The 21395-nt window shown below is 49.9% G+C and overlaps 2 protein-coding genes across 2 annotated transcripts in view; one reads left to right on the top strand and one right to left on the bottom strand.

The window, feature by feature from the left end:
* DNPH1 (2'-deoxynucleoside 5'-phosphate N-hydrolase 1) overlaps window positions 1-2588 on the top strand; it is a 58571-nt gene extending 55983 nt beyond the window's left edge. Inside the window, exon 4 of the mRNA XM_029592818.1 lies at window positions 1940-2588. Within this exon, the coding sequence (XP_029448678.1) occupies window positions 1940-2088 (149 nt within the window). The 3' untranslated portion in view covers window positions 2089-2588. The remainder of the gene's footprint in view (window positions 1-1939) is intronic.
* Window positions 2541-21395, bottom strand: part of LOC115086658 (cullin-9-like) — a 582584-nt gene continuing 563729 nt past the window's right edge. The window contains exons 40-41 of the mRNA XM_029592817.1: window positions 11029-11126; window positions 2541-3795 (exon numbers count right to left, since the gene is read on the bottom strand). Coding sequence (XP_029448677.1) covers window positions 3582-3795; window positions 11029-11126 — 312 coding nt within the window. The 3' untranslated portion in view covers window positions 2541-3581. The remainder of the gene's footprint in view (window positions 3796-11028; window positions 11127-21395) is intronic.

Here is a 21395-nt window from a genome sequence, read left to right as displayed (position 1 = left end):
TTTTGTAAGATAAAGGCCCAAAGCCCTGGCTCAAGAGCCTTAGAACATAAAAAGATTAAGTTCCAGCTCACACCTAATGGTTGATAAATTGACTCAGCTAAGGCGGTACTGACAGGAAGAGAAAGGTTGGCGAATTCAAGCACAAGCAGTGCAAGGGAAGGAGCAGGTATTCCGCTCTATGCAGGGAGGCTTCACGTTGCATCCAAAGAGCAAGGGAGGATGCTGAGTAAGGGATCAGGTTTTCTCTTTTTGGTAAGATCCATATGGCACTTCAAGAGTCTTGGAGCGTGTGCAGTGCTGTTCATGTTAAACTAGCTCAGGAACAGCAGCAGAGTCTCCATGCTTTTTCCTTTGCACTGAGAAGATAAACCTCCAGGGGCCTGGCTGTTCCATTTTTCTTATACCCCCCTCCCCCCCCCAATAGGCATGAGACATTTATATACAAATCTATTTCATGCACATTCATTGTGGATATCCAGAAAAGCAGAGCTGTTGCTGGCATCCCAGGATGGGCGTTGCTTAGACCTGAACTAGGCACTGCATACCTTCCTGGGTGCGATGGCGCAGGCAGGGCAGCCATTAAACCCTGCGGCCTTTTAGCTGTTGTGGGGGAAAATAGCATCTGGCAGTTAGAGGAAGACATTTTAAAAGAAACCCCAGCAACCTTTGACTGGGAAGAATGTTAGTGGTAAAGCACCTGATCAGAGAGGGAGCCTTCTGCTGGAAATAAAGATGAAAGTGGGCCCCAGAGGCGAGCTACATCTCTTGGGTCTGTGCAGGGAGAGCGAGGGGTCTGCTGCAGATCTGGGGCCATTGGATGCACATGTGGGACCGATGTGGCCACAGTGGGAATAACTCTCTGACGTGATTTGTGACAATGCGTGCAACGCAGTCACGCAGCACCTTGCAGCAGGATACAGACAGGGGCAGCGAGACAGCTCACGGTGCAGTGCTTATTCTGTAACCAGACTAAATCACAAAGTTCTTGCCCCCATAACCTCACAGAGCTGCAGCATTGCTACTGCCATAGGCTCCTTGTGTCTGAGAGAGGGAATCTGGGCTCAGGAGCTGTGTGAAACCACAATTCTACTGACAATAAGGAACCTGCATCACAAAGTGTGGTTTGAAAAGGTGCATTGCACCTACCCAGAACTCTTTGGCACTAGAGAGAGTGCATTGAGCATGGAGGAGTCCAAGACTGCTTCTGCAGCCTTGTCCTTCCGTCTCTCTGCAGGTCTCACTCCTCCCCTCAGCCCTATCTGCCCATCTTCTCCCTTTCACAAGCACCGACTTCATTTCTTACAGCTTGTTTTACACACACGCGCGTGCGCGCACACACATGTACACACACATGCGCGCACACACACACGACGCGATGCACACACACGCGCGCACACATATGTACACACGCATGCGCGCACACACGATGCACACACACACACACGATGCGCACACACACACACACGCGCACACATATACACACGCGCACACATATACGCGCGCACACACATATACACACGCGCGCACACACATATACACACACACGATGCACACACACACACAAGCGCGCACACACATACACGCGCACACACATATACACACGCGCGCACACACATATACACACGCGCGCACACACACACACACACGATGCACACACACACACAAGCGCGCACACACATACACGCGCACACACATATACACACGCGCGCACACACACACACACGATGCACACACACACACAAGCGCGCACACACATACACATGCGCGCGCACACACATATACACACGCGCGCACACACATATACACACGCGCGCACACACACAGACACACGATGCAGTTGTTTGATGACTGTACATTTCTTACCATTTGTTTTACACACACACACACACACACACACACATGTACAGCTCTGAGTACATCAATGTTCTTTTTCTTGCAGTTCTGTCGGCAATGATCCGGGGAGCAGAGAATGGGGAACATTTTTTCGTCAGAGATTACCAGGAGGAGGAAATTGAGAAAATCCTGGAAGAATACTTTACAAGCAGCTTTTCCAAAACACCAAGCCACTCCCTGGGGCAACCACGTTAGGGCTGGGGGCGCCAGGGAAGGGAAGCCAAATTTATTCAGCATTGGGTCCAACAAGAGGAAGAGCTTGAAAAGGAGAAGGAGGTGTGGGTGGAGGTCCCAGCAGATCAGCAGCAGATTACAGACCTTTCCTGCTTGAGTCAGCTGGGCAAAGCTCCCAAGCAGGCTCCTGGCTCTGCCATCCTCTTAGGACTGGGACAGCCCAGGCTGCTGGGGATGTGGGCACTGAAGGCAGAACTAGGGCCAACTCCCTGCTTACAGCACAGCCGGGGTCTGTTTGCCTTGTGGCACAGCTGGGCATTGCTTCCCTTCCTGTTTATATATTCGTGTAGCATCGGGACACGCATTGTGCATTTTCTGGTCAGTGTGACACCCTAACTCCCAGCCTCGAGCTGCAGCTATGAAAAGGGAGCAGGCAGGCAGACGTAGGGTGGGGAAGAGCCGCACACGTGTTCTCGTTTTTCAAAGAAAAGTGATTTATTTAATAAACTCAAGGTACATCACTTTGTGTTTGGAATTATTTCTTTTTTTAAAAGCTAATGCTCCCATTCTGTACACAATCCCAGCCTTTGTATATCCACATTGACGGAAGGGCCCTGTTTTGTACTAACAAACCTCAACACAACCTCAAAGTGCACGGAGCTTGGCAGACGTAAATCCTGAACCCCTATCCAAGCTGCCTCTGTCTACGAAACCTCAGGAAAGAACTGCTTGTCCAATTCCCTCCTAACATCAGTAGAGAACATATTTCTAATTTTCACCCCTGACCGGTCCCCAAAAGGGTTGGTAAGTCTAATACAGGAGCAGCTCTGAAACGTATCCATGCCACGGTCCTGACACTCCCCTGCTTATGGCAAGAAGTGCAGGCCCCGTGTGAGAGGAGGCACCAAGGGCCACAGCCTTCTCTTCAGAACGACCCAGCTGCAGCACTCCCTCAGGCACAGGACGTCAGTGCCTTCTCCCACTAAGAAGTAGCACGGAGAGCTCCACCCCTAAGCTTCCATCCACATTCCCTTTTACACCGACACGAGCTGCAGCTCTCCCACGTCTTCCTGCGGAGAGCCGCAGCCGCTGAGCTCCCTCACATTCTTCCCCCTCCTCAAGCTGAGAGCTGCAGCCCTCAGGTACCCTCAGACAGAGAAACCTACAGCCTAGAGCTAGCTACAAGTCTTGGCTTTAACATCAGGGAAGACTCTGCTGGCTTCCAGTCACGTCCGCTGCAGCTGGCAGCACCAGAGGAGGAGGTCACCTGATTTCATGACTTCTTGCAGGTACGACAAAGCCCATTACAGCCACAGACCTGTCCCTCAATGCGCTGTAAGGGGAAGTATGATGGAGCTAAGGACTGGTAACGAGCTCCCTCATTTGGGGTACTGCGGTCAATTGCAGTGATGGATGGTTGGGCTGTTATAGTGGGCGTTGCTGCGTGGAAATTTGTGGGCATGATGGCAGATGAGAAATGGCACTGGACATCACATCAGTAAAGAGGAGGTCAGCTATTCATAGGCCTCTCCATCGTCATCGTCATCAAAGAAAAAGTCATCTTGTTCCAGGTTCTCTGATTCATCATCATAAGAGAAGTTGTCATCATCAATGTCCTCGTCATCATAGTCCTCATGCCAGTCAGGGACGTACTCCACATCTTCTGCATCCTTGCCTTCATCTCCCTCATCTGTGTCTGGAGAGTCTGAACCCCCATCACATTTTAGACTGTGAGAAGAGAAAAGCAAAGGTCAGTGTTCGGCAGAATTCCCCATTAATCCCAATAATATGTAAAGTCTGCTAAAGCGTTCTGTAAGGTCCTGGGATCCTGCGACTCCTGTACAGGAGGTCTCCCAGCAGCAGGGACATTCTGCTTCTTTTGCCCCAGCTCTGGGACCCTCCCCCTTCCTTGCTCCTGATGTCAATGTAAAAAAAACTGATATAATTATCTTAGATCGTTGCTTAAAGTTTGAAACTCCTGACTGCTTCAATTTCTTTAATGAGCGGATACGGATCTGTAAGAAAGTTTGGAACCTTGGAGTTCCAATCGACCCATTACTTTCTATGAAACCTCATATTTCCACTGTTCTTCAACCCTCTTTTTGCAAAACTGAAGACGCTCTGTCATACTAAAGCTTTCTTGAACCCATCTGATTTCAGAACTGTTCTGCAGTCACTTATCTTTTCCTTCCTGGCTTACTATAGTGGCCCATACACTGCCCTGCCCAAACAATACCCAACAGTGCTGCTCGTCTCCTAATGATCACATTACCCCAGTATTATTCCAACTGAACAGTGCATGCAGTAGCTGCCATCATTCACAGTTTGCTCTTCTGGAACATCTCCCTGGATTAACGCTACCTTAAAAGTTGTCCACCCTCAGTTGCTCTCTTCCATCATCCAGTCAATACTTTTAGAACTTCTATCTCCCCTACACGCTAGATTTGACTCTACTAGAGAAAGGACCTTCTCGATTGCCAGCCCCTCCCTCTGGAACTCCCTTCCTTTAGAGAAGTTAGAGAGGCATTAAAAACTTTCCTCTTTTCAGCTGCATTTAAAAATCTACTGCCCGAATAACCTGATAGACGAGTCTTCTGTTGCTATCCCTCCCTAACACCCAGAACCAAGTTTAATTTCTTCTTTTTTTTAATTACATTTTTAATTAAAATTTTCACATTAAAAATTACAGGATTGCCAGATTAGCTCATATTTACATTTCAACAATTACAATATAAATAATATAGCAGCAGAACCCTTAACCTTTCTTCCACCATATTATAACCCTCACATTACTCTTTTTAAAGTCAAACTCATTGTTGAGTACACATTGACACAGACCTAGCTGAAGGTACCTAGCTAATAATAACCAAAAACAAATTAAATATTAGCCCGAGTCATTCTGCTGGTTCAGATATTAAGAGACTTATTCAAATGCATTTCTTTAAGGAACGGGTCTACCCTTTTGAAATAACGAGTTTACCTTGGTTCCCAATCCATGTCGTATTAATATGTTCTTTTCCCTGTACGTACCAGGATCAGTCCAGGACACCTGGGTTGTGACTCCGCACCAGTAGATGGAGACAGAGCAAAACTTGTGGGCGGAGCCATATATAAGCCCCTGTGCCAGTCACAGCCCCCCAGTCTTACTCTGTCTCCAGTAGATGGTGCAGGTCCAGTCACAGCCTCTGCCTGACCTGATTCTGGTGTTTAGTCAGGTTTGATTTTGAGTTAGTTTTTTGTCTTAGTTTAATTGTTTAAATTGGGTTTTTGTTTTTAATTCTTTCCCGGGTGCCCTGCCTCCCAGGGGAGTTGAGAGGTCCTGAGGGGACTACCCTCCCCCGGTTGAGGCCGCTGCCAGGGTTGAGGACCCGGCTAAACTAGTGGCAGCGTCAGGGGTGACACCAGGGAGCCTGGTTCACTCACCCCTGCAGGAAAAAAAAAAAAGGGCTTTCAGAACCAGGGACAGCGTGTTTTTTTCTGTAAAAAAAAAAAAAAAAGTTTTACTTTTATTTTCTTGCGGCTCTCCGTTCCTTGGCGTTGCCGCTCCGTTTTCGTCGGTGAGGGGGCGTCGCCAGCTGGGGGGAGGTCGCCGAATTGCGCCGTTTTGATCATTTTTTAAATTTTCAATTTTTTTTTTCCTCTGATGTAACTTTTTTTTCGTCGCGCCTCTGTTTCCCGCGTTCGCCGGCATGCCTCGCGGTTCGCAGTGCAGGGCCTGCGGCTCGGCGCGCGCGCGTCTCTCCCGGGACAGCCTTTGTTCGGCTTGTGTCCCAGGTGATGAGGGCACCTCAGCAGCACCTCGGGGAACTCGGTCCAGGGTCGCGCGATCGCCGCCACGAGGTGGGGGCCCCTCTGACACGCCTCAGGAGCTGTTCCCGCTTAGCGCGGGAGTGGCAGCCATTTTGGCCACCGGCCGGGAAATTTCCAGGGAGACGGTGGGGGCTTCGTCTCTGCCTCCCGCGCTTTCCCCGCAGCGTGCCAAGGCGGGAGAGGTCCCCTCGGAGGGGATTCGGTCCCGGGAGGATTCGTGTAGCGATTCAGCGGATTCCGGAGAATTTTCTGAGGACTTTGCGCTGTTGCTGCGCAAAGTCCTCAAATATAAGCGCAACAAGCGCATACGGGGGAAAATCTCGCGTGCGGCTGTCCGCAAGTCCCCACCACGGAAAAGAAGGCCAGGAAGAGTGCGGAAATGGCCCAGGACTCGTCCAGGGACAAGCGACTTCCCCGGGGGCTCCCGCAAGAATCGGATTCCGAGGATTTTTCCGGAACGGATTCTGAGGCCTCCGAAGAGCCCCTGATGGGGGCCGGGACGGCAGCACCGGATGGAACGGCGCAGCCCAGTGCAGGGAAAAGTGCACAGGCCTTAGACGGGGATGACCCCAAAGTAGTTCGGCTATTCCGCAGGGAGGAACTGTCACCTCTCATCCCAGCCATTCTCCAGGAGCTGGGGATTGAGGCTCCCCCGGTGGTGGTCCGCCAGGAGGCGAATATGGATCCTGTTCTGCTCAGTCTCACAGGGCCGGCGGTCGCCTTCCCTTTTCATTTTTCATCCACGGATATCCTATTCAAGGAATGGGATACTCCGGAGCTGGGTTTGAAAGTCAGCAAGGCCATGGATAAACTTTATCCTTTACCGGAGGAGGCGCTGGAGCTCCTCAGACTTCCTAAGGTGGATTCGGCGGTGTCCGCTGTCACGAAGAGGTCTACCATCCCGGTCACGGGAGCTACGGCCCTCCGGGATATTCAAGACCGGAAGTTGGAGGTACAACTCAAAAAGATTTTTGAGGTTTCCGCCCTGGGAGTGCGAGCCGCCATTTGCACGAACTTCGCCATGCGAGCTAGTCTGCGCTGGGCCCAGGTTCTGCAGGCTAATGCAGATCTCTCTCCGGAGGAGTCTTCCCAAGCAGATAGGTTGGAAGCAGCTATTGCGTATGGGGCTGATGCGCTCCATGATCTTTTACGCACTTCAGCTAGGTCCATGGTTTCGGCAGTGTCGGCACGCCGTCTCCTTTGGCTGCGCAACTGGGCAGCGGATGGTTCGTCCAAGGCTCACCTCGGGGCGTTACCCTTTAAAGGGAAATTGCTGTTCGGAAAGGAGTTAGATGACTTGATGGTTTCGCTAGGCGAGAACCGAGCGTTTAAGCTGCCAGAGGATAGGGCCCGGGCGCGCTCTTCGTTTTCCAGCAGAGCTCGTTTCCGGGGACCCCGAAAGTCCAGGCCGCAAAGATCCACCGGGTCCTCTTATAGATCGTCCTCTTCTCGAAACACTCACTGGCAGCAGTCCTTTCGAGGTAAACGCTTTGGCAGGCAAGGAGGGGCCCCATCGGGTGCGGGGTCCAAGCCTTCGCAATGAAGTTCGGCCGGCCCATCCCTCCTTGCGTCCTCACCACGTTGTCCCAAACGTGGGGGCGCGTCTATCCTTGTTCCTCGAGGTATGGGCCAGCATTACGTCGGATCAGTGGGTCCTCAATGTGATAAGACACGGCTACGAGTTAGATTTTGTTCGCATTCCAGCGGACAAGTTCCTGATCTCGCCCTGCAAAGATCCCATGAAGAAGGTGGCGGTGCTAGACACCATTCGAAAACTAGAAAGCTTGGGGGCCATCTCTCCGGTTCCGGTCGATCAGTACGGCAAGGGCCGTTATTCCATTTACTTCATAGTTCCCAAGAAAGACGGCACTTTCCGACCCATTCTGGATCTGAAAGGAGTCAACAGATGCCTTCGGGTCCCTCACTTCAAGATGGAGACCATTCGTTCGGTGCTCGCGTCAGTGCGGCCAGGAGAATTCCTTGCGTCACTAGATCTCACAGAAGCATACCTTCATGTGGGCATCCAACCAGCGTTCCAGCGGTTCCTGCGGTTTTGCATTCTGGGAAGACACTTCCAGTTCTGGGCTCTTCCGTTCGGCCTGGCGACAGCGCCTCGGACATTCACGAAAGTGATGGTGGTGGTGGCGGCGCACTTACGTCGGGAAGGCCTCCTGGTTCACCCTTACCTCGACGATTGGTTGATTCGGGCAAAGTCAGAGAGCTTGTGTCGGCAGGCGGTAGCCAAGGTGCTTCAATTCTTGCAGTCCCTGGGCTGGGTGGTCAACTACAACAAGAGTCATCTGGAACCCACTCAGTCCTTGGAGTATCTAGGAGCTGTCTTCGACACAAAATGGGGCAGAGTGATTCTCTCTCAGGAACGGATATGCAAACTACAGTCTCAAGTGCGACGTCTTTTGTCTCAGCACCGTCCGCGAGTCTGCGATTACCTGACGGTTCTCGGATCTATGGCCTCCACGCTGGCGTTAGTCCCTTGGGCATTCGCTCACCTGCGGCCGCTGCAGTCTTCATTGCTTTCCCGCTGGAAACCGATTTCAGAGGAATTTTATCTTCCACTGCCTCTCGACAGTCAGGCACGCTCCAGCCTGAGCTGGTGGCTGGATTCCAAACATCTCTCCTGTGGAGTATCTCTTCTCCTTCCCAACTGGACAGTGGTGACCACGGATGCCAGTCTTTCCGGTTGGGGTGCAGTTTGCCAAGGGAAATCGGTTCAAGGTCTGTGGTCAGAAGATCAGACCCGGTGGTCTATCAACCGCCTAGAGTCCGGGGCGGTCCGTCTGGCATTGCAAGCTTTTCTACCCCTCGTACGAGGAAAGGCGATCCGAGTATTGTCGGACAACGCTACCACCGTGGCTTACATCAATCGCCAGGGCGGGACGAAAAGCCCTCAAGTAGCGGAGGAAGCGCGTTCCTTGATGGCCTGGGCAGAGCGGCATCTCAGCGATCTCGCTGCGTCTCACATAGCAGGAGTCGACAATGTCCAGGCGGACTTCCTCAGCTGGCACCACCTGGATCCGGGAGAGTGGGAGCTGGCGGAAGAAGCGTTCCTTCTCATTTGCAGGACTTGGGGAACGCCCCACATGGACCTGATGGCCACGTGGAACAACTCAAAAGCTCCGAGATTTTTCAGTCGACGCCGAGAAAGAGGAGCAGAAGGGGTCGACGCGTTAGCTCTTCCCTGGCCAGCGGAGGTGCTACTGTATGTGTTCCCACCGTGGCCCATGATCGGCAAAATCCTGCGGCGCATAGAATTGCACCCGTCCAACGTGATCATGGTGGCGCCGGAATGGCCGCGCCGTCCGTGGTTTGCGGATCTGATCCAATTGTCGGTGGCGCCGCCCCTTCGTCTACAGGGGTTTCCGGGGCTCCTTCGTCAGGGTCCCGTCTGTTTAGAGGATGCGGATCACTTCTGTCTCGCGGCATGGCTTTTGAGAGGAATCGATTGAAGCGCAAAGGTTACTCAGATGCGGTAGTTGCCACGTTGCTGAGATCCAGGAAGCAGTCTACATCTCTGGCTTATGTTAGAGTCTGGGTAGTTTTTGAAGAATGGTGCGTAGAGCGGGGTCTGGATCCCACTTCCGCTTCTATTCCTGATATTTTGTCTTTTCTCCAGGCTGGGCTGGCCAAAGGTTTAGCATGCAGTTCCCTTCGGGTCCAAGTCGCAGCGCTTGGTTGTTTGCGTGGTAAAATCCGGGGAGTCTCCCTGGCTCTCCACCCGGATATCTCCCGTTTTCTTAGGGGAGTGAAGCACCTCCGTCCTCCTTTACGGCTCCCTTGTCCATCTTGGAACCTCAACTGGGTGCTCTCGGCCCTATGCTCAGCTCCGTTTGAGCCTTTGAAGCGTTCTACGTTCAAAGATCTCACGTTGAAGACTGTATTCCTGGTAGCGATTGCGTCCGCTCGTCGGGTTTCCGAGTTGCAGGCTCTGTCCTGTAGAGAGCCCTTCTTGCGCATTTCTGATTCAGGGGTTTCCTTGCGGACCGTTCCCTCTTTCCTGCCTAAGGTCGTATCGCCTTTTCATTTGAATCAATCGATTGAACTTCCCGCTTTCGCGGTTGGGGATTCTTCCGACCCGAAGTTGAGGGACTTGAGAAAACTAGATGTGCGGAGGTCTCTTCTTCGCTATCTAGAGGTCTCAAATTCTTTTCGTGTGACGGATCATCTGTTTGTGTTGACGTCGGGTCCGAAGAAAGGTTCTGCGGCGTCCCACACAACGATCGCCCGTTGGCTCAAGGAGGCCATTGGTTCCGCGTACATTCTGCGCGGTAAATCTCCGCCGGTGGGTCTTCGAGCTCATTCGAAGAGATCTCATGCTGCGTCTTGGGCGGAATCTTCTCAGGTGTCGCCTCAAGAGATTTGCAGGGCGGCTACCTGGAAATCGTTGCATACCTTCATTAAACATTACCGATTGGATGTTCAGGCCACTGATACTGGGGGTTTTGGAGAGAGGGTTCTCCGAGCGGGACTCTCTGCTTCCCACCCTCGATAACTTAGCTCTGGTACATCCCAGGTGTCCTGGACTGATCCTGGTACGTACAGGGAAAGGAAAATTAGTTTCTTACCTGATAATTTTCGTTCCTGTAGTACCAAGGATCAGTCCAGGATCCCACCCACAGTGTTACACTATAGTAACGGAGAGTCCGCTCATTGTTGTTTTTAATACGCTGACCCCTTGTTTTGTTCGCTCTCCCGGTTGGGGAGTCTGTTTTCCTGTAGGGGTGTTGGAGTTATTTTCGTTTACTTAGTAAGTTTTCTATGGTTAGCTATGTTGGCTTTTGGATTTTTTTCTACTTTGACATTACGTATGACTGGGGGGCTGTGACTGGCACAGGGGCTTATATATGGCTCCGCCCACAAGTTTTAGTCTGTCTCCATCTACTGGTGCGGAGTCACAACCCAGGTGTCCTGGACTGTTCCTTGGTACTACAGGAACGAAAATTATCAGGTAAGAAACTAATTTTCCTTTAGCCCTGATCTTTGGAAGGCGTAGGTTAAAAGTAGATTTTAAATAAATGTTGGAAGCCCTGCTCCCCTCCTGCACTGCCAGGCACACAGCCTTGGAAAAACAGCTGCTTTTCCTTGAGGATAACTTGTTTGTCTCCTAACACAAACTCAAACATTAAGGGGACTCACTCTTTAAAGCCAAATGCAGGGTCTGTGGCTGGAACATTTGATAACTTAATCCCTCTGATATCAAGATCTGATCGGAACTGGAAACCAATGCGGAAATCCTGGCAACACAGAGAAGAGAAAGATTACTGACAATTTTAGTACAGTAACGCTGAACACTGTTAGACATGGGGGCACTGGGTGAGAACTTACAGACCAAAAAAAAAAAGGAATACTCAGCTAGACTTCTAAAGAGAGAACTACATACTAGCAGAATCACGAATCCAAACCTATCAGCATAACACGTGGCGTACCCCAAGGCTCCTCCCTTTCCTCCACACTCTAACATCTACCTCTTGCCCCTCTGCCATCTCCTCGCAAATCTCGGTCTCCCACATTTTATATACGCCGATGATGTGCAGATTCTCATACTCGTCACTGACTCCCTACCCAGCGCACTGAAAAAATGGGAAAGTGCACTCGCTTCCACTCACTCAACTCAACCTAGCTCTAAACACTAATAAAACTGAACTCTTGATTATTGCACCTCAACACCTCAACCCCCCTACTCACGTCCGCCAATACACCCCTGTCCCTACCAGCCTTCGCACAAAATGTACGAGATCTTGGCGTTACCCTAGACACACAATTCAACCTACAGAAATTCATCAGCTCCACCTCAGGGAATGCTACTTCAAGCTCCACACCCTCAAAAAACTTAAACCAATCCTGCACCTCAACGATTTTAGAACAGTCCTACAGTCCCTCATCCTATCCAAACTAGACTACTCAAATGCCCTCTTCCTGGGTCTTCCAAAAAACTCTATAGCCCCTTTGCAGCTGCTACAAAATGCTGCCGCGCGCATATTGACCGGTACCCGCAGAAAGGAACATATTACTCCTATTCTCAAACAACTCTATTGGCTCCCCATCGCCTCAAGAATTCAGTTTAAGACCCTCACGCTCATACACAAAGCCATCTACAACCCAAACATGCGCTGGTTTACTGACACTTTCCAGCTACGCTCCACTACAAGACCCACTAGAACACCCTATCTTGCAACCATACCCACCCCCTTCCCCAAACTCTCGCATCTCACAACCACCAAACAACGCTCTCTATCACTAGCCGGACCTACACTTTGGAACTCTATGCCCACCAACATACGCCTTGAAATATGCCCAAAAAAATTCAGACAAAAACTTAAACCTGGCTGTTCACACATGCATACACCTGACACCCATCCCTCCCTCCTTAACCATGCCACCAGCCACCAGGTACACCCCGGAATCCTTCTTACCCTACCATCTCACCTTATCTCCCCCATCTCCTTTCCCCCCCCTACAGCTTCTCACGCACAATGACTGTAATCAATGTTTCACAGTTTTTGTTACTTTATGTAATGCCTTCCAATGCTTGTATATAATGCCCTCATCACTTCTAGCGACTTTACATAACATCCAAACCTATCGCTTAATCCTTGCACAGAATGTTCACTCAGTTACAAATGTAATTACTCTCGCTTTTCCTATTGTTCATACTGCCATTTAATGAATGTACATAACGTTACTTTTGCATTTAATGATTGTACATAATATACAATATTAATACTAAATCTACCCCTACCTTATTTCCCCTCCCCCCTTCCTCTCCCCACTCCCTCTCCCCAGTTTTATCATCAGTTTCACTGTAAAGCCATGTTGGCTACTTTACTGTTTTATGGAAACCGATGTGATGTTTCTAACGAACGTTGGTATATAAAAATCGATAAATAAAATAAATAGAATCCCTCGCCTTAGTCAAACACACAACCTCGCTAAATACAGAATAAGTGACCACAAATTAAAACAGAAATTGCAGATAAAAGCTGAACTGGAAACACAAAGAAGCCAGGCTCTACATGCAGTGCGACACTGGAGAAACAGAAACAAAAAGCAGGTTAAGAGGAGGAGGTCAGTCCGCACACGTGGGTGGCATCATCTGCTGGAGTCTGGCCTGGAACCTTTATTTATTTATTTTATTTATTTAAATTATGTCAAGCATACTAGGGAGGAGGAATAGCCTAGTGGTTAGAGCAGTGGACTATGAACCAGGAGAGCAGGGTTCGAGTCCTGCTGTCGCTCCTTGTGACCTTGGGCAAGTCACTTTACCCTCCATTGCCTCAGGTACAAAAACTTAGATTGTAAGCCCTCTGGGGATAGAGAAATACCTACAGTACCTGAATGTAAAACCGGTGTGATATCTCGTTTGAGATCGAATGTCGGTATATAAAAATAAATAAAATAAATAAATAAATGTCAAGCATGGGGGCCCCTCGGCCTTATTCCTTAGCATAATAAAGAGAAGCCGGCTCCAAGGGGTTGTGGGTGAGTTTCATGAGGATGACACCCTGCAGACATCAGAGAACACCTACTACAGGTAAACAACTTTGCTTTTACCAAGCACAAGCAGGATGGCAGTCCTCAGAAGTGGGGAATCCCTAGCTACAGACTGCCCTGACCAAAAAAATGGAAAACAAAAGTTTCAACAGACGCAACAAAGCAATTTTTGTTGCCAACAAGCCTTTCTTCTTTTTCTATTTTACCTCTGAGAGGCAGCTTGGAACAATAACAATAGGCCCTAGGAGAGAGTGGCGTTTGGGTTCTACACTTCAGATTCTGCAGGACAGATTGGCCACACCTAGCATGGCATTAGCTGTCCCTATCCAAACAGTAATGAGATGTGAATGTGTGGAGAGAACACCACATCTCCTCCATGGAGACCAATCTTAGGTAAGCCACCAACGTCATAATAGCTCGGACAGAATCTTCATATGGCCCATCACATTCATAGCTGCCTGGGCTTGACAGAAAGCAATACAATCTGCTAGCCAACTGGATAACGTATGTACCCGGAGCAGTCCAGACTCCTGGGTTTTGCCTCCCTGCCAGCAGATGGAGACAGAGAGCATCTCACTGACACTGTACATAACCTGAGGTGCCACCTGCAGTCCCTCAGTATTTCTCTGTCTCCAGCAGATGGTAGAGGTGTAAAACTGCAGTCTGGAGAGAAAAAATAGAAAAAAAGATTAAAAGACAAAATTTATGGATCCTCCCAGGGGGTTGTGAGGTCCTGGCGACCCTTCTGATAGCTCTGTCTGGAGGTGGACATTTGGTGGCTCAGATCCCTTTTCCCTCATGAAACAGCAGTTGAACCTGCTGGCAGTTCTGTATTGCAAGCCCAGTGGAGTGGGGAAATTAGCCCTTTTGTACAGTTTGTGCTGGGCTGGGTCGCTAAAGTTTGGAACTGGAACTTCTGCACCAAAGGAAAGTACTGGTTTCTATGCATCTTTGTTCTCAGAGATAGCAAAAAAAAAAAAAGAGAACAAGGAACAAGTTAGAGGAATCTGTACAGCACTGGGGTTCCAAGGGAAGCTACCATAGCAGCTTGGGGAGCTCAGCAATGGGGTTTTTCAGCAGCTTCTCTGCCTGCAGAGGAGACCAGGCGTTGGCTCCTGAGGGACAGTTCCCCTGCTTGCTGTTGAGGAGCTGGTGGTGCCACAGGTCCGGGGAGGAACAGCTTGCGCATGTGGCAAAAGCGGCCTGGCACTCCATGAAGTTAGCAAGTAGCACATTTAAGACTAATCGGAGAAAATTCTTTTTCACTCAATGCACAATAAAGCTCTGGAATTTGTTGCCTGAGGATGTGGTTAGTGCAGTTAGTGTAGCTGGGTTCAAAAAAGGTTTGGATAAGTTCTTGGAGGAGAAGTCCATTAACTGCTATTAATCAAGTTTACTTAGGGAATAGCCACTGCTATTAATTGCATCAGTAGCATGGGATCTTCTTAGTGTTTGGGTAATTGCCAGGTTCTTGTGGCCTGGATTGGCCACTGTTGGAAACAGGATGCTGGGCTTGATGGACCCTCGGTCTGACCCAGCATGGCAATTTCTTATATTCTTAAGAATTAGAGAAAGGTTAAAGAGGAGGAGACGCTCCCTGAGGTGTTAGGTTCTTTCGTGGGCCATCCCTCAGGTTCAGCCGGGCAAGCTTGACCCACAGCAGATTCAGGGAGCTGACAGCCAGGGGTCCTAGTTTCCTCTGCGTCCCTGAAGGCTTCTTCCCAGATACCTGACCAGCAGAAGGAAAGTATCCTTAGGGGTTTTTTGTTCATTAGCTGTGGTTTTCTTCTTGGCTGAGCTGCTCCTGCCTCTTTTAAGAGTTTTACAAAAAAAAAAAAAGAGAAACTGAGCGGCAGTGTTTTGGCCAGAACTGGGTAACTGTGACTCCCGGCGATCGGCTCTGGGAGTCAGGGGCTGAGTTGTGTGGCTGTTTTCCCTCGCTTGCCCTTGTTTGTTTAGTTTTCCCGCGTGAGCTGCAGGCCCAACCACGTGCGCCTAAAAATGGAGCTGCCGGCAGAATCGCTGGAAAAGTTGCCACTTATGCAAGTGGCCCCGGGAGCAGCTTAATTCTGCAGCTTTATGCCTCGATTGTTCTTCAGGCGGAGAAGGTAGCTCGGGATTGGGAGGGGGGACTGAGCCTGGACACAGGAACAGTCGATCCCAGGGTCCAGCGACTGACTTGACAGGGGATCTGGAGGGCCTTGCAGTTAAAGGGAAAACAAAGGCCAGGAGGAGAACTAAAGCAGGGCAAGGAGATTACCCTCCCCCATTATCACCAGGGTTTGCATCAGCGCAGGAGTTGGGGGGGGGGGGGAGGGGAGGGAGGATCAGGCCAGTCCTGGGTCGGAGGAGAACATGGAAGTTTTCCCACAGAATTTGTTCTCCTTATGCACAAGGCAATCCTGGCCAGGAAGAGTGTGGGGTTAATCAATCTGCAGGCCTCAGGTTCGTACTGCTCCAAAGGTGCCGTGGAGTTTCCCGACTACGGGGTCAGGAGACCTCCACCATCTTGGCCTGGATCATCCAGAAGATCATGGTGGTTTAGGGGACTTGGACCTGGATGATCCAGATGTTGATCCCGGGGACCGGATGGACCCCGATCAGGAGGTAGATAAGGACATGGCGGATTTGGAGGAGGTTCTGGTAGTGGAAGATGATCCCCGGGTGGTGCGGCTGTTCCATAAGGAGGAACTGAAGCTGCTTATTTCATTTTCTGCAGGAGCTGGAGATTAAACTGGTCCAAGAGGAGTCTGACAATGAGGGGGTGGGACCTGGTCTTGGATGGTCTCCGGGGTCCTCCTACAGTTTTTCCACTCCAAAGAATGTCAGGAAACTGGTAAGCTGGGAGTGGGATCTCCCAGAGGCAGGCTTGAAGGTGGCAAGGACTATGGCAAAGTTGTATCCTCTGACTAAGGAAGTACTTCAGCTGTTGGAGCTGCCCAAGGAGGCCGCTTCGGTGTCGGCAGTCACCAAGATGATGAATCTGGTGGCAGGGTCGGCGCCATTAAAGGACGCATAGGATCGTAAGCTGGAGATTCATCTGAAGCAGATATTTGAAGTCTCGGCTTTGAGTCTATATGCTGCGATTTGTAGTAGCCTCATGCAAAAGGCGTATTTGCGCTGGGTCCAGAAGGCTCAGAAGTCTTCAGCCGCAACTGGGGCTGACAGCCTGGCAGCCCAGGTGGAGACTGGAATTGCGTATGTGGCGGATGCTCTTTACGACTTGATCCGGACTTCGGCCAGGAGTATGGTCGCGGTGGTCTCAGATTGACTATTTTTATGGCTGCAAAATTGGTCAGCTGACGTGGTCCAAATCTCAACTCCGTAGTCTCCCCTTCAAGGGAAAATTGCTGTTTGAGAAGGGCTTGGAACAGGTGATCAAGGTGCTGGGAGAATCAAAGGGCCATAAGCTGCCGAAGGACAGGAAATCAGCTTGGAAAACCTTTCCGCCTCATTCCCATTTTCAGGAAGATCACTGGTTTCGTTTCCTGAAGAATTCTGCGCTGGTTGGGGCAGAGGCAGGGTTCCGAACGGCAACAGTCCTTTCAAGGAACCCGAAGGAATCCCAGAGAGGACTCTAGCCACGGGGCTGGGACCGGTAAGACCTCTCAATGAGACTTGCAGGGTCCACTATTTCGATGTAGCAGTGGGGGGCTGTTTAGTGCTTTTCTATGAGGCGTGGACCAGGATTACCTCGGATCAATGGGTCCTAGAGATAATAAAATATGGCTACATGTTAGAATTTTCTCAGTCCATCAGGAAGGTATTCATGATCTCTCACTGTGGGTCGAGAGGAAGACAGAAAGTGATTCAAGCTACTTTGGAGCACTTTCAGGGCGTGATAGTTCCGCTTCCGGTGATAGTTTCGCTTCCGGTGGTGGAGCAAGGCTGTGGATGGTACTCAATTTATTTCATTGTGCCAAAGAAAGAGGGGTCCTTTCTTCCCATTCTTGATTTGCAGAAGCTGAATGTATTGCTGCAGGTTTCACGTTTTCGGATGAAAATGGTGCAGACGATAATAGTGGCGGTTCATCAAGGAGAGTTTCTAGTGTCTCTAGAATTGTCGGAGGCCTATCCCCACATTCCCATCAGAGCGGAGCATTAATGATTCTTGCGTTTCGTGGTCCTGGGGCAGCATTTCCAGTTTTGGGCCCTCCCGTCTGGTCTAGCAACAGCTCTGCACACATTCACCAACGTGATGGTGGTAGTAGCATCGGCTTTCCGCAGGGAGTGGATCTTAGTTCATCCTTACCTGGATGACTGGTTGATTCGAAGAAAATCGGAAGAAGTGTTGACAGTCAGTGGTGAGGGTGCTGGATCTGTTGCAGTCCTTGGGCTGGGTGGTCAATTGGGCAACGATCCACTTGTGTCCCACCCAAATGCTGGATTACCTGGAGATGAGATTCGATACTCATGTTGGGAAAGTTTTTCTCACCGCCGAGTTGCAAGCTCAGGTGTTTGGGATTATCTTCAGGTGCTGGGGTTGATGGCATCTACGTTGGATTTGGTACTTTGGGCTTTTGCTCACATGCGTCCTCTTCAAGGGGTGCTGCTCTAGTGGAGGAGTTTCGTCGATGGTTGTCGCTACTGGGAGCCTCCAGGTCCAGTCTCTCGTGGTGGCTGTTTTGGCCAAATTTGGAAAAGGGGATGGATATGGAGATCCTGAGCTGGGTGGTGGTGACCACGTATGCTAGCCTTAAGGGTTGGGGAACAGTCTGCCTGAGGAAGTCAGAGCAAGCTCTGTGGTCACCAGCGGAAGCAACATGGTCAATCAACCGGTTGGAGATGAGAGCGGTGTGCAGAGCGTTGGTGGAGTTCCTCCCGCTGATCCACAGTCAGATGGTCAGAGTGTTTTCAGACAATGCCACTGCATTGGCATATATCAATTGGGGGGGACGACAAGGAGTCATGCAGTGGCCCAGGAGGCTCAGGAATTGTTTGGGCAGAGTTACATTTGAAGGGAATAGTCGCTTTTCATGTTTCGAGAGTGGATAGTGTGCAGGTGGACTATCTCAGCCAAAAACAGTTGGATCCAGGAGAATGGGAGCTGTTGGTAGAAGCCTTCAATCTTATCCAGTCCCATTGGGGCAGTTCAGGTCTGGATCTAATAGTGTCCAGAAGCAATGCCAAGGTGTCAAGTTTCTTCAGTTGCAGTCGGAAGGTCAGAGCTGAGGGCATAGATGCTCTGGTTCTTCCATGGACCGCAGGGATTCTTCTGTATGTGCTCCCTCCATGGGCTCTAATAGGCCTGGTGTTATGGCACATGGAGAAGCATCTGGGTTGAGTGGTGCTGGTTGTGCCAGAGTGGCTGCGTTGTCCATGGTTCGCGGATCTGATTCAGCTCGCAATGGATGGGCCCCTGAGGTTGGCTCATTTACAGAGACTATTACGACAAGGTCCTATTTTCTCGGATCGGGCAGATCGCTTCTGTCTTGCGGCTTGGCTTTTGAGAGGAGACGTTTGTGATTGAAAGGTTACTCGGAACCAGTGATTTCCACATTGCTTCAGGCTAGGAGGCTGGCCATGTCTATGGCGTATGTCTGGGTGTGGAGAGTTTTCGAAAATTGGTGCATGGATGAAGGCGTTGACCCGTTGTGGCTGGATATTCCACAGGTGTTGGCTTTTCTGCAATACACCCTTTCCAAGGCTTTGGCTTCAATTCACTGTGGGTTCAGGTGGCAGCCTTGGGTTGTCTCAGAGACAAGCTTTGAGGAAGGTCGGCCTCGTATCCAGATGTGGTGAGGTTCCCCAAGGGGGTTAAGCATCTGCGTCCGCCGGTGTGTAGGTTGTGTCTGGTATGGAGTTTGAACTTAGTATTGCAGGTACTTTGTGTTCCTCCATTTGAGCTGTTGAGGAAAGCTTCGTTGAAGGACCTCACTCTGAAAGTAGTTTTTCTGGTTCAGCTCAAAGAATTTCGGAGCTGCAGGCTTTATTCTGAAGGGAGCCTTTTTTGAGAATTTCAAATGAGGGCGTGTCGTTGCGTACTGTTCCCTCATTCCTACCTAGGGTGGTTTCTGCCTTCCATCTGAATCACAGTAGAGCTGCTCAATTTCCTGAATTGGTCAGATGAATCGTCGGAGTCCAGGGAGCTCCATCTTTTGGATGTTTGTCGGGTGCTGTTGCGTTACTTAAATCACCAGTTTTGTTCGTGCGATTTGGACTTGCAAGAGAGGGTTATAAGGCCTTCAAGGGCATGATAGCGTGTTGGCTGAAGGAAGTGATTGTCTCGGCCTACAATTGCAAAGGAAGGATTCTGGATGGATTGCATGTGCACTTCTTAGGCTGTGTCAGTTAGTTTTGCCGCAGGAGATGTGTAGAGCAGAGACGTGGTCGTCTTTACACACTTTTTCTCGCCATTACCGGTTGGATGTTAAGACTCCAGGTGAAGCGTCCTTGGCAAGAGTGTGTTCCTTGGGGGTCTTTCGTGGACCCACACAGTGTAGGGTGGCTTTGTTATATCCCACTTGTCTGCACTGATCTTGGGTACAAACAGGAAAGGAAAATTAGTTCTTACCTGCTAAGTTTTGTTCTTGAAGTACCACAGATCAGTCCAAAGACCCATCCCTGTGTATTTTTATTTTGCTCAAGATCGTTGCGGTGAGTCTGTCTTATGTCACACTTTCTGGGAAGAACTGTCAGATTGTACACATTCAGAGCCTTCAGAAGATGGCCTGATTGTTTTGTTCTCCCTTGGGCTGCTAGTGGTTATGCTATGTTCAGGGGTTTCCTATTGTTTGGATTAAGTGTTTTCCCATTATGTACACAGTAGTTAGGGTGGTTGATCTCTAATCTGGCTTAGGTGTAGGTCAATATTGAGGGACGGCAGGTGGCATTCTAGGTTATGTAGCAGTGCCTCAAACTCTTTAATTCTCTGCCTCCAACTGCTGGTAGGAATGCAAAACCTACTTGTCTGGACTGATCTGTGGTACTTCAGGAATGAAAATTAGCAGGTAAGAACCAATTTTCCTTTCCTTCAGCTAGCAATGGTTGCATGTAGCTTCACCAAGGTGATGGTGATGGGAGCAGCTGCATTGCAAAAGGAGGATGTGTTGGTGCATCTGTGTCTGGACGAAATCAGAGGACCTCTGATCAATCAGTACAAAAGGTACCGATGCACTTGAAGTCTCTAGGATGGGTGGTGAACTTAGTAATGAGCCATTTAGTCTTTTTTCAAACTCTGGAGTACCTGGCAGCTCAGTTTGATATGCTGTTGGAGAAAGTGTTTCTCACAGAGAGAGACTGCTGAAATTTCAGAGTCAGATTAGGCTTCTGCTAGAGCTTTTGGTGCCCAGGGTTTGGGACTATTTACAGTTCCTGGGTTCTATGAATCAACATTGGAATTAATGCATTGGGTGTTCGTGCATATATAGCCTCTGAAGGAGGCTCTTCTCTCCCGCCAAAATCCGTTATTGGAAGAGTTTCATCTTCCTCTTCCGATAGAGGGGGAAGTCAAGGTCAGTTTCATGGTGGCTTACTTGTATCAATCTCGAGTGTGGTGCAGAATTGGATGTTCCAATTGGGTATTTGTCACCACCGATGAAAGCCTCTCCCGATGGAGGGTAGTGTGGCAAGATCAGTCGGCACAGGGCCAGTGGTTGAAACAGGAGGCCTCATGATCTATCAGTCTGTTAGAGGCGAGAACTGTGCATTTTGCGTTGCTTGCCTGTCTGCCAAGGTTACATAGCCATTTGGCATGGATTCTATCAGACAAAGCGATGACGGTGACCTACAATATCCGTTAAGGCGGAATTAAGAATCAGGCAGTGGCTCAAGAGGCCTGGGAGTTTATTCTCTGGGCAGAGCAGCATGTGGAGCGTCTGGTAGCATCTCATATCGCTGCGTGAACAACGTTCAGGCAGATTTTCTCAGGCGGAGAAAGTCAGACCCCAGGGAATGGGAGCTGTCAGAGGCAGCAATGTTTCATTCACAGAAGATGGCGATATCCTGACCAAAGAGAACACCAAGACATCGTGGTTTTACAGTCACTGAACAGAACACGGTACAGAAGGAAT

The sequence above is a fragment of the Rhinatrema bivittatum genome, chromosome 3 (genome assembly GCF_901001135.1).
Source record: "Rhinatrema bivittatum chromosome 3, aRhiBiv1.1, whole genome shotgun sequence".
In the NCBI taxonomy this organism is placed as follows: domain Eukaryota; kingdom Metazoa; phylum Chordata; class Amphibia; order Gymnophiona; family Rhinatrematidae; genus Rhinatrema; species Rhinatrema bivittatum.
The sequence above is the reverse complement of the archived record's forward strand: the minus strand, read 5'-3'. Positions and strand labels throughout refer to the sequence as shown.